Genomic DNA, 12,631 nt, shown 5'->3' with positions numbered 1-12,631 from the left:
ATGTAAAAATGTAAAAATGCAGTGGGTAGACTGGAGGTTGTGGGGGACTGGGGGACAAGAGGGGACAGAGAGGATGGGGACTCGAGGTGGGCAGAGGACACAGAGGGGTTTCCAGACAAGGGGCAAAACTCAGGAACAAGACTTCCTGCATGACAGTATAGTTCCTTGGGATCAAGAGCTATGAATGCGCAGTCTTCTGGCGAGTAAAGGCCCCAATTTCTGAGTCAGGACACAATAGGTATAGCAAGAACAATGTACCTTTTTGTTTGTTTGTTTGAATCTATCCCCAGTTGCTCTCTTTCATGAAAGGAAGCCCGAGTGCTCCATTCGGTGAAGTATGTGTCCCTTTTTCTCAAACTCTATTTGCCTTACAATTATTTTCAAGGCCGTTCACAATTTTATATTATGTTGTCTGTCAAACTCTCATTATTTTAATGGATTTTTATTATTTTTCTATGAGGACATGGGATGTTTTAATGGAAAGCTGTGAGGAGTTTACTGGTGGACTGTAGATCCAATTTTTCTCTTCTCCTCCTTCAACAAAGAAATCTGCAGATCTACAGAATATTCATGAATATAATTTTTTTTTTTTGCTTCACATCTGCTCCCATAGCTCTGTCAGTAAGGAATTCATCATTCCCAAAGCATTCCATATGCTTTTCCACTCTGCATTTACCCGTGCAATTTCCCCTGGCACAAATCCTCTTCAGTTTTTGGCCTCTAGCAACTCAAGAACAGGATGTTTCGATCCTCCGCTTGTTTTGAGCCCGAGGACACCGTGACTCCATGTTTGTTAGTACAAACATTCTAATCAGAATCGCGCCAACATTGAAGAAATTTTATGAAGAACATATTTTCCCAAGCAATCTCAAATCACTTTAATTCCTTAATATCAATTTTCTACCTAATGCAGATAAAGCATTTCTAGTGTTTTTTATTTGCTTTTATGTGAATGAAATTATTTTCATCTGGAAAATTCTTATTCATAAAAATGTCACTGTGATTTGTTTGAAAACTTGTCTAAATCAAAATTTTTACATTTTAACCTCTTTCGAGTGAGTTTACTTCTGTGGCAATTAGGTCTGCCAGTTTCCCATGTTGTGAATTTTGTGGGCCTAAATTTTGTCAAGAAAATGTGAGTTTGGGGGCGCCTGGGTGGCTCAGTCGGTTGAGCGTCCCACTTCGGCTCAGGTCATGATCTCACGGTTTGTGGGTTCGAGGCTCACGTCGGGCTCTGTGCTGACAGCTCGGAACCTGCAGCCTGCTTCGGGTTCTGTGTCTCCCTCTCTCTCTGCCCCTCCCCCACTCACACACACACTCTCTCTCTCTCTCCCTCTCAAAAATAAACATTAAAAAATTTTTTTAAGAAAATGTGAGTTTTTTAAGTTTCTGTATTTATTTTGAGAGAGAGAGAGAGAGAGAGAGAGGGAGAATGGGTGCAAGCTGGGGAAGGACAGAGAGGGAGAGAGAGAATCCCAAGCAGGCTGTGAGTGCGGAGACCTAAGAGGGGCTCCCAACTGTCCTACCGGAGATCATGACCTGAGCCAAAGTCAAGAGTCGGGATGCTTCACCCACTGAGCCACCCGGGCGCCCCAAGAAAATGTGGTTCTTCCAAGTGTTTTGAATCGCTAACAAATGTAGCAGGTAGTAGTGACCCCCCCCCCAGGCCCCCCTGGCACCCACCCTTCAGTACACAGGAACGGTGGTTGGCTTCTGAGTGCAAACACCTGAGACCCCCCACCTGCGGGCGTTCTCGGAGCCCGACACCCCAGCCAGGCCAGAAGTGCTGGGGAGCTGATGTGCCCCGGGGACAATCCTCAGCCAATGACAGAGGCAAGTTGGAGGGTAAACACCCCAGCTTCCATGTCCTGGGGGTGGGGGGATGACTCTTAGCTATGTTCTACTTGGTTTTTCCTAGTTCCCTGGGGTGTGGGGGCGGGGCGGGGCGGGGGGGGGGGCCGGTATAGAAGCCAGTTACCTCTGGTCGAAAGCTGCTTGATGATGTACCCTTAACTGGCCCATCCTCATCTGTCTTAATTCCCCCACCCTACTGATGCTTTCTGAAATGACCTCTTAATTACTTATACTCTGATTCTCCTCTAGAAGTCAGCTTCCAGGGACCCCAACTTAAGGCTACAAATGTAATTGTATAAAGTTTTGCTATTGACAGTTTTATTGTGTTATTTTTATGGGGTCTAAATCTTCCATGGTCGGTGTTGTAAAAAAAACGTTTTTAACATGTATTTATTTTCAAGAGACAGAGTGCGAGCGGGGGAGGGGCAGAGAGAGGCACAGAGAGAGAGGGAGACACGGCATCGGAAGCAGGCTCTAGGCTCCAGGCTCTGAGCTGTCGGCGGCGCAGGGCTCGAACCCACTAACTGTGAGAGCATGACCTAAGATGAAGTCAGATGCTTAACCCACTGAGCCAGCCAGGCACCCAGTCAGGGTTTTTTAAATTCTCAGAGTCAAACATTTTGTTACTGAGTTAAAATGAGTCTTCAGCCATTTTTTTGTTCATTCACAGCAACTATTGTAGGCGCTGTTTTATGTTTATTCCTACCAGTACTAGAATCCACTTGAAGACTGATAGATTTGATTTGGGTGCATGCCTGCGTCAGAACCTCCTGCCTCATGTGACCTCCTGTACTTTTTTTTGCACATCCTTTCTTGAGAACCCTTTTTTATATTCCCCACCTAGAGAAATCTTAATCTCCATAATGAAGGAGAAATGCCAGTTCCTCCATAAACCTTTTCCTGATTCTCATCAATAGTAATTGTAATTTTGAGCTCTGATAGCAGCCTGCTTTTTCCTCTATTTAGCACCTTTTCTTGCCTTAAGTGATTTTTAATTATTTCCCCATCAGACTGAGAGCAGAGTGGATCTTGTTTTCACTCCCACCTAACTCCACTCCTACCAGCACACACTGCAGGTATTCAGTAAAAGTCTGAATGTATGTTTCCATAACAGAGAAACCTCTCATACTCCAGATCTAAGGATGCTATTTGTTAACTTTTGAATGGGTTTTTAAAAATCTGTAATGTACACCATGCCTCTCACTATCTTTATCAGCTGCTATCTCTCAGATACATTCGATTCTTAACCATTTTGCTCCATCAGTGCAATTTCCATCTCTTTTCTCTAAATTCTGTTTTGCTTTTCACATTTAATGAAATTTGATTGTACGGTTTTTTAAATTGCCCCAGTAATTAAAGATACCTAGTCATCATTTGGAATAATATGCTCAAGTGTGGCAAGGCATAGTTGATGAGGAATTCTTCCAAATCCATAATCAAATATCAAAATGCCAGTGAAAAAAATGACATTGAAAAAGGTCATAGGACATACATAGCAAATAGATGTGAAAAATTACTCAACAATCACAATAATCAAAGCTGAAATTAAACTACAGTGTTCACCTATTACATTGCTTATTCCTCTTTATTAAAGTACAAGGTGTCAAGGTGTAATAAACTCCTATTCACTGCTGATGTGGGTATAATATTGTACAACTTTCCTGGAGCTTATTCTAGTAATATTTCCCAGGGACTTTAAATGGTTCATTTTAAAACTTCATCTTTAGGAAATTATATTAAGGAAATAATCCTAAATTTGGACAGTGTGTGCATGTGTGTGTGTGTGTGTGTGTGTGTAAAGAAGTTTAAAAATGTAGTTACGTCTCACAACAGAGGCATGTTTAGATCAATTATGGTATAACTATATTATGGAACACTAAACAATCACTAAAAATATTAATTTCAAAGAAATTTCAATGACTGGTGAAATTATTTCTAATACAATTTTACGTGAAATACGGGATACAAAATTATAATTATCCTGATTTCCATTAACACTCTGATCCCTTAGGGATAGTTTTCTATTGGCTCCTTATCTTCCTGGGTCACACTTTCCTGTTTCTTTGCATGTCCCATAATTTTTTGTTGGAAACTTGATATTTTAGGTAATGTATCGTAGCAACTCTGGATTGTGTGTGTTGTTTTTGCTATTTTTTGGTTTGTAGTGTGTTTTGTGATTTGCCTCGACGAATTCTGTGGTCTTTTCCCCACCCTTTCCCCTCCCCTACGGTGTATGGCCATTGATTTATGTCTGCTCAGTTTGGGTTTTTAAATTTTTTATTTTTAAGCCTGGATTCCCACGCACCGCCCGAGTTTGCATAGCTTAGTGGTCAGCCAGCGGTTAAGCAGAAGCTACACTTCAACACCTTGAGCCAGTAAGGCTCCCATCTTTTGCTAATGAATTTGTGTGTGGCCTGGGGAATGCACTCAAACTCTGAGTAGTTTCCAACCCTATTCCAGCCTTTGTTTTGGGTTTGCAAGGTTTCACATCCATTCGCGGACCAGTAGCTCGCTAGGGCCCTCTTCAGTCTCCCGTTAGGTGCACACAGCCTTGTCCGTGAACACAGCCTTCTCTGGACCACCAGGGATAAAGTAGGCTGTCTCATTCCCAAGGTCTGTTAAATTTCTGGCTGGTCTCTCTGCCACTCTTCAAAACCAATCCCTACTGAGACCCCCAGGCTAGCTGCAGAGTTGGCAACAATGACATGGGATTGTCCATACCAAATAAAGGCAGGCCCCTCTGAGGGCCTGGTAGAACCTCTGTGCCACATGGCTGGGGGAAGGGGAGCTGAGATGGGAACAGCCCCTGGCTGAAACATCCCAGACTCCCACTGTTCTTAGAGGGTCAGCACATCTTGAATAAATGCTTCTCTGATTTGTTGTATGCCTTTGGTCAATTTCCAGAGTCTACATTTTTTGGACAAGTTTGCTTAACTTTACCATTGCTTTTAAGGGAGAGGATTGGCTGAGCTCCTTAACTGGCCACTCTGGAAGTCCTGCTCTGTAAACCACACAAGTTGTACAAATTATACAAATTCATCCTTCTTCTTGAGGGAGAAAGTGGGACCTTCCTTGGGACATGAAATCCCCAGGGTAATGTCACCTTGGCAAAGTGTCTTCAGCCTGGAAACTAACGGGATCTGCAGGAGAAAGTCCAACTGTGCAGACCAGAGCACCTGGATTAGTGGTCCTCCGTACTTGTTTTCTTCCACTTATTCCTTAGCATTCAAGGATCATTACATTCCAAGAAAAGAAAAAAAGCTCTATGGTCAACATTTGATTTACGTTAAGCTAAACAAAATCAAAAGGAGTCAACATCAGGACTTCTCAGAGCCTTTTAATATGCTGTTTGTTGAGATTCTCTAGGAAAGAAAATAGGTAGTGTTTTCTCAACACTGCGACCAATGAACTTTCCCCCCCCCCCCACACTTCAAGGGATTGCCGATCTTCAAAATACCCTTCGGTGTGTTTTACTTGAAATTTTCTGCCTGGATAAGAAATACGGAGATGTTAGGGGAAGAAGTATGTTCACAACTATGACAGCTGGATGCATCAACCTTCTAGACATGGGAATGGTGGTAGTGGAAATGAATGGAGGGAAATCCCTCAGTGAGGTCAATTTCTGTGGACAATCAAGCTAATACAGCTGCCCGTCCTCACCGGGAGCATTTCATTGGTAACCTTCCAAGTTTCTGGGTTCTGTGTTTCTTTAAGGAGGACTTCCCATGTGCCTGGCTTAAGTAAGGCTCTTGGTAAATAAAGACACAGTATTTGCCCTCAAGGAGTACAGTTAAGGGCACGACGGAGAAGAGTTATAACTGAGCGTCAGAGGTGGCGGCATGCAGGCATCCACAAGGTGCTGTAGGAAGACCAATGGCACAGTTAACCCGGCCCAAGGTGTGAAAGAAGACTTGACAAAGGCCATCATGTCCAGGCTGGTTCTTGAAGGCCAAGGAAGGCTTAGCCGGGCAAGGAAGAGGGGAGGAGCATGTGCAAAGTCCAAGAGGCTGGAGAAAACATGGTATATTCAGGGAGCTCCAAGTAGTTTGCCTAGCTAGAGTATGGGGTATAAAAGACGGAACAGGTACAAAGGTAGCAAAAGATGAAGGGCTCTGTGTGGCAGGCTAGCTAGGGAGTTTGGCTCTTACTCTCAGAGTGAAGGGAGATTATGAAAGGCTGTTGAACCTCAGGATGATTTACCTTCTGAAAGCTCCCTCTGGCAGCAGTGTAGAAAACAGACTGCGGAGGTAGATCAGAAAGCAAGCTCCAGGAGGCCAGCAAGAATAATGAGGATCTGAACAAGGGCAGTAAAGACGGAGAGGGGCAGCTGAGAGGTGAAATTGTGAGGGCTAGACGAACCGAGATGCTGGGGGGGCAGGGGAGAGAGGCAGTGGTAGACCACTCCCAGCTTTCCAACTTCAACAATGGTCCAGCCACATAACAGAGGGAACTCGGGATGAGGGGCAGGTATTTGGGAAGGAGAGAATATACTCAGCCTTGCACTTGTTCGGTTTGAAATTCTGATAAAACACGTGCGAGACGTTAAGGAGACGGTTGGAACTCTGGGTTGAGATGTACCCAGATTTGACAGGTGTCAGAACTCAGAATAAAAGCTGCGGGAGCCACAGGTGTGGTGAAATCGGGCAGGGAATGTGTAGACTGAGAAGCAGACAAAACCATGGGGAACTCTATCTTCCTCTTCTGAACGCCTATAGCCTCTGCCTATAACTTACGGAATGTGTTACGTGCTGCAACATCTAGCTCAGTGCCTACTTGTGCACAAAAAGTACCATGCTTGATATGAGGGTACAAAGAGGAATACAAGAAGGTCCTTTCATCCAAGGGGACTAGGATGTAGTCGTGGAGAAAGAATTATACCCACCTATTATGCAAAATGAAATCAAGAGCTACAAATATGCTGAATGTTGAAGAGGCAATTAATTCAATGGAAGAGAGAACACAGGTTTCAGGAAGGGAGGAGAGCATTTGAGTTGGGGTGGAAAGTGGATTTTGCAAGCAGGGAAGGGGAAAGGAGGCAGGTAATCAGAAGCTGGAAACTAACAAAGATCACAACAGAATGAAGTGGGCGAAGCAACAGAAAGAGGCTGGGAAGGTGGCTTGAGGCCAGGGCCCAGGGAATCCTTTCTCAGGCGTCCATTTTAAAGAAGGCGCAGAGGAGGAGCCTATGGATATCCAAGCGCTTGTGACGCAGCAGCTTCATTTCTGCCTCGCCACTAAGTTCAGAAATAAATGCTAAAGGAAACCTAAAAATCACCACACTAAGGCTTATGGCTTGTAAATGCTCTTTCTCAATTCCGTATTTCCATTCTGCAAAACTCTGTGTTAGTGGAACTTTAATTACTTGGCTTCGTTATAAAATTTCCATTGCATGTAAGTGTAAGTAATTTCACTCCAATGCACTCATTTGAATCTGTGACTGAAAGCAGTGGGAGAAATCACGTTTTTATGGTACTTCCTTGGCATGCCGAAGGGAAACAAAATGTATGCTGTTAATCAGGTCATGAGTGACTTGGAAAGTGGAGTTGCATAAAGATAGCAAATAATAAGAGATAAATAGATTTTAAAGATTAAAAATATTTTATTTAAACTTTTCTTCATAAACACTTTTAACATTTTTTTTCAATTTAAAAACAGAATGGATAGCATAAACATGTTTGAATAGATTATATTCACGGCTTGGGAAAAATTACCTGACAAAAATGTAAAGGCTTTCAAAACAGGTATAAAAGGCAAACCTTAAATTATTCTAAGATTTTTAAATCGGCCTTAGGATTATTTGACTACTGGCCCAAAATGTACCTAAAGGTCAAAATATTTTTCTATAGACAAAGTATGCCCAAGAGGTACAGGGCATATACAAGTTAGGTAGAAAATAACCTCTCTGACTATCTCACTGGAACATTCCTTCAGAAAGCAAACACCTAACCCTTACTGATATACTGATTAATAAGGTTTTTAATGTAGCTGTTCCCAAAGATGTAAAAAAAGAAAATCCCAGATTATGAAGGGGGAACAAACCACGCTGAGGGCATTCTCTCAGCGTCGCCCGTGTACCAGTGAAGTCACACGGGTGTATGTACTGCAAGGGTAGGACTTGCATGAGCTTACCTATTCTGGTCTGTGTCTATTGAGTATTTGACTTTATAAACTCTCGATAAACTAATTTCTCAGGACTTTCGTTTTGAAGATAAATCTCTTTTAGAAGATATTTATTCCCAAACCAACTCTAATCTGATTGAATAAACGTATGATCCCTAAAAATGTTGAGTACAAAAGAAAAATCAAAAACGTATAATAGGCAAACAAGAAAAATGGCACTGGCAGTTTTACTGCCATATAGCCCTCAGTTACAGCTAATTTACACTATTATCTATGTTGTGTTTTACTTCAGTCTAAAACTTTAAATTATGTATTCTCAAAAGAGCTAGTCTTTTCTGAGAGATAGCTTATAAACTGAAATATCAATTTATATTATAAACTGAAATGTTATGACCTACAACCACATATACATATATAAAAATAGTCCCACTGAACGTTTGACATGTTTAGGTTATGCAGCTCAAATAATTTGTTATAAAATATTTTAAAGCTTAGTTTCATGTAATTAAGACAAAACTCTCCATTTTTACCACTTCTCCCCACACAAATGTGTGTGTCCTTTACTATGACTCGAGCAGGCTTCCCAGAATGAGGTGTCCAAAGGTGCTGCTTTAGAAAAGATAAGTGAAGGGCTCAGTCAATATTTCACAAATTAGAGTAACACGCACACACAGAGCAGAGCAATGAGGACACAGAGAATGTTGTCTCAAGAAAAGCTAGTAATTCTATTAATTACGCTTTGCTTTTATAAAAACCAGTAGTACTTCTTCCAATACAAAACCTTCAATGTGAGAATCTTGAATTTTGTGAAATGGCTGTAGTGCAAGGATTTTCTTTAAGCAGATTAAAGTCAAAACTGAAATTCAAGGTCAAAGATAGGGAACAGAACAAACATTTCTAATTAAGATGCAATTACTGAAGATCAGCTATCTTTGTCAAGTCTGGTGTTTAAAATGTAAGGTGAAAATTAACACACAAAGATCACAACAGTTACACTGTAGTTTCCAATCTCTTACTGAATTTTTAAAAACCACTACCTTGAGCACATACAATGTATCTAAACAAAAAATGGTTCCAAATGAAGCACACAAAAAATAAATGTGAAAAAAATTCTATGGAAAAATTTTCCATAGTTTAGTATAACAAAAATAAATCTCTTTCAGCAATGAAACCGTAATTTTAAAAGGGAATGTAGGTTAATCGTGGATTTAAAATAACCTATATTAGCACTACATATAAACGGATGAATTTTCTCATACATTCAGAACCCAAGCAATACCAACTGTTCTTAAAGCTCAAAACTGACTACAGCTAACATCAGGTCAGACATGACTCACATGTGAAGCTGAACCCACAGTTAGTTCAAGTTAAGATTTCACAAATTTTCCAAAACACGAACTGTGATCTTGGTCTTGTGTCTTGAGAGTGGAAGACCAAGAATAGTCAACAGTTTGCCCAGATCTTACACTAACTAGGACTATGAAGTCGTATCTAAGCAATTAACAAGAACCACCACTGGTGTGTAAAAGTGTAAAAGCCTGATAGGGGTACCCTGTCTCGGTCTTTTCCAGCAAAAGACAACAATGAGGAAAATAATGAAGACATTATCATTATTTTCTTTAAAGCAAGAAAGCACACAAAGCACTAAACCAACTAATATATTAGAAAAAGAATTAAATGGCTAATCTAATTCCTAGTTTTCAAAAATAAAATGATTAAAAAATGGTTTTTAAAAGGTAGAAAAAGACTTTTACCCATATTACCATGGGAAACAAGATCATGACTTCACTCTTCCATTTTGTGTTCAGTGGTGGCAGCAGCAAAAAAAAAAAAAAAACAAACAAAAAAACAAAAATGAAAACAAAAAATAAAAGACAAAAAACAAAACTAAAAAAGTGAAACTAGAAAATTTATACAACAGCCATAGAAGAAGGCATTGCAATATTGCACCAATATCCTAAGCTCTGGCAAGTTTTGCCAGTGTAGATCTAGTCTGTATCAGATATAGACTTTACTCAAGAGAAAATGGCATCAATTTGAACGATCCACTCCCTGGTTATTCTTGCTTAATTTTGTCAACTACATGTTTTTCCTTCGAGTTGAAAGACTTGAAAGGTGCACAGCTAATCCTACAACACTTTTATAAATGCTTTTAAACAGTTAACTTTGATGCATTCTGAATTTTGAGGTTACTATCCTTCATGCTAGTAGCTTTCAGTAAATAAAACAAAGGCTGAGGGCTTACATCCCCAGTGCCACTAAATATTTTGTACTAAATAAACAAGTAGATATAACCAGTAAGACTGTAATTCTATTTCTTACCTCTAAGTCAAAAATGAACTCAAATTTTCCACGAGATGCTACTTTCCATTCAACAACAGATGCAGCAGCCTTCTTGAATGTAAAGAACGGGAGTTGCACTTACTTTTAGGGGGCCTTTATTTAGGAGTCTGGTATTACCTAAATTCTCTTTAAAAGTGCTTGCACGCTGCAGGGCCAGGACTGCATATACCACTCCGATTCTCACTAAAAACAGGGTAACGTTAAACAGACTGCAAAGAAAAACATTTTCAAAAAGAAGACATACATTGATAAGGAACACTAAACGTTTACTTTTGAAAATAAAATACAAAATGTTAGTTTTCAGAAATCCATACATGTTTCAGGAATACAAGGAGCTCAAATATTACTGAATCAGTATGGACTGAAGATAGGCTACTTTGATACCAAATGAGGACTCCAGTTATTTTAACTTTCTAAAAATGTTAGTACATGAAAAGACGTTACATCTAAAATTCAACAAGTATGGCAAACCGTGTGTGCAAGTGCACTAGCTTAAAAATATAGAATCCTAACCACGCATAAAAGGAGATGTGCCTTGTATGTTCCTAAGATGTACGCAAGTATGGGTATGCTTTCGCTAACACAATGCAGAGAAGAGAAGGCAGCTTAGAAATAGTGTTTTGAATATAAAAAAGTTAACTTTGTAGAAAATTTATATTTTTGCATTTTCAGCAAAAAGCCATGCAAAAAGGTCAAGAGTTTTAACGTAAATAATAAAACCAAAAGGTCTAACAGACTGAAATACACTGAAATAAATGTTCCAAAAGATTTCAGATTGAGATAGGAACCGAAATTACATCCAGTGACACTTATCAGGTCTTCTCTTAGAAGAGGCATGACTCCTACGCTGACATCTGAAAGAAATGTTTAAAGCATAAAATCAACTTCCCAGATAAGTGGATCACTCTATTAAACTGCTTCTGGAAGTAGTTTCAAGAGCTAGCGCTTCGAATTAACTTATTGCATGAGTTTGAGGCCACTAAAAAGAAAAAAAAAGGATGCTAGCACAGAATGAAGAATTTTTTACGATATTAGACCAATGGCTTTGATAGTAAAACTGGTGAGGTTTTTCTTTATGTTTTTTAATTAACTACTCTGTCACAAACAAATTTTTTGTTTGGCTTATTTAAAGGGAGAAAGATGTCATTAGTTGCAACGTCTGACCTCGTCCAGTATATATTCCGGAAAATGCAGGTTGCATACTTGTAAACCATCTAGCTTGCAGGGCATCCGCGGGTACTCGTCTTCCTTCCACTTGTTTTCTTCTGGATCAAAAGTGAGAATGGAATCGCTGTAATGACCATTGTAGCAAAGGCCTCCGAGAACCATTATCTGTTTGTCCAGCACAGTCACACCATGACCACTTCTGCCAATTGGCATGGATGCCAAAATGGTCCACTGATCAGTCTCTGGGTTGTACACTTCTGTGGAAGGGCATCCCTGAGACTCAAAAGAGGCTCTCAAGATCACACAGACGCCACCGAAGACATAAAGCTTGCCGTTGTAAGAAATCATCTTGTGAAAGCATCTTGCGTAATTCATTTTGCTCTTATTCTCCCAACAGTTGGTAACCACTTGAGTTCTCCTGGTCCGCTGTTCTATGGTCCCTTCTTTACTGGGGTCAAACACACACACCTGTTTGGAGGTGGAAGACGAGGTGATTCCACCAGTGATGAACAACTTGTTATTGAGCACTGTCCCTTCATGTCCATATTTGTTAACTGGATAAGGATCCACAAATTCCCATTTATCATTGGTGATGTCATACCTCTCAGTTGAATAGAAAGTCTCATCTCTGGTTCTGCCTGCCACAGCGTAAATAAACTTTCCAATGACACCAACTGCAAACTCTGAACGTGGCACAGACATGTCTGCCATCCGGAGCCAAGAGTTTTGCCTGGGGTCATACCTGAACACTTTGGAAGAAGCATGGAATTCGCCATCCGGGCCCAGTTCTTCCCCGCCCAACAAGAACACAAAGTTATTGACGATAGCAAGGCAATCCGGGCGCAGAGGAACTTGTGGGCCCTCCAGTTCCCACCAGACTCTTGGTTTCTTTAAGAGAAGAATTTTACTGTTAACCATGCTATGTCCAATCATGCCTCGGAATACTGTAGTTTGGGGTTTGGCAGAACGGATGCGGCTTGACTTCATGTCCAACAAAGGCTGCTGGTGAACGTTCTGAAAGTAATTCAGTGCTTGGTCAACTTCATAGCGCAGCTGTCGGGAGTATCTATAAAATTCGGATGTCTTAACCTAAGAATACAAGTAAAAGAATTTAACCAAAAGAAAGAACATCAATGGCAAACAAGAT

General features: G+C 40.6%; 1 protein-coding gene across 2 annotated transcripts in view; it reads right to left on the bottom strand.

Moving 5' to 3' along the window:
- Nucleotides 1–7,429: 7,429 nt before the first annotated feature.
- Nucleotides 7,430–12,631, bottom strand: part of KLHL15 (kelch like family member 15) — a 36,351-nt gene continuing 31,149 nt past the window's right edge. The window contains exons 3-4 of one of the 2 annotated variants that reach the window (XM_081793000.1): nt 11,482–12,573; nt 7,430–11,171 (exon numbers count right to left, since the gene is read on the bottom strand). In XM_081793000.1, coding sequence (XP_081649126.1) covers nt 11,160–11,171; nt 11,482–12,573 — 1,104 coding nt within the window. In that variant the 3' untranslated portion in view covers nt 7,430–11,159. Of the gene's footprint in view, nt 12,574–12,631 lie in introns of both variants that reach the window. The other variant, XM_081792999.1, reaches the window with a different exon arrangement.

Source organism: Panthera onca, chromosome X (genome assembly GCF_046562875.1).
Source record: "Panthera onca isolate mPanOnc1 chromosome X, mPanOnc1 haplotype 2, whole genome shotgun sequence".
NCBI classification, from domain to species: domain Eukaryota; kingdom Metazoa; phylum Chordata; class Mammalia; order Carnivora; family Felidae; genus Panthera; species Panthera onca.
The sequence above is the reverse complement of the archived record's forward strand: the minus strand, read 5'-3'. Positions and strand labels throughout refer to the sequence as shown.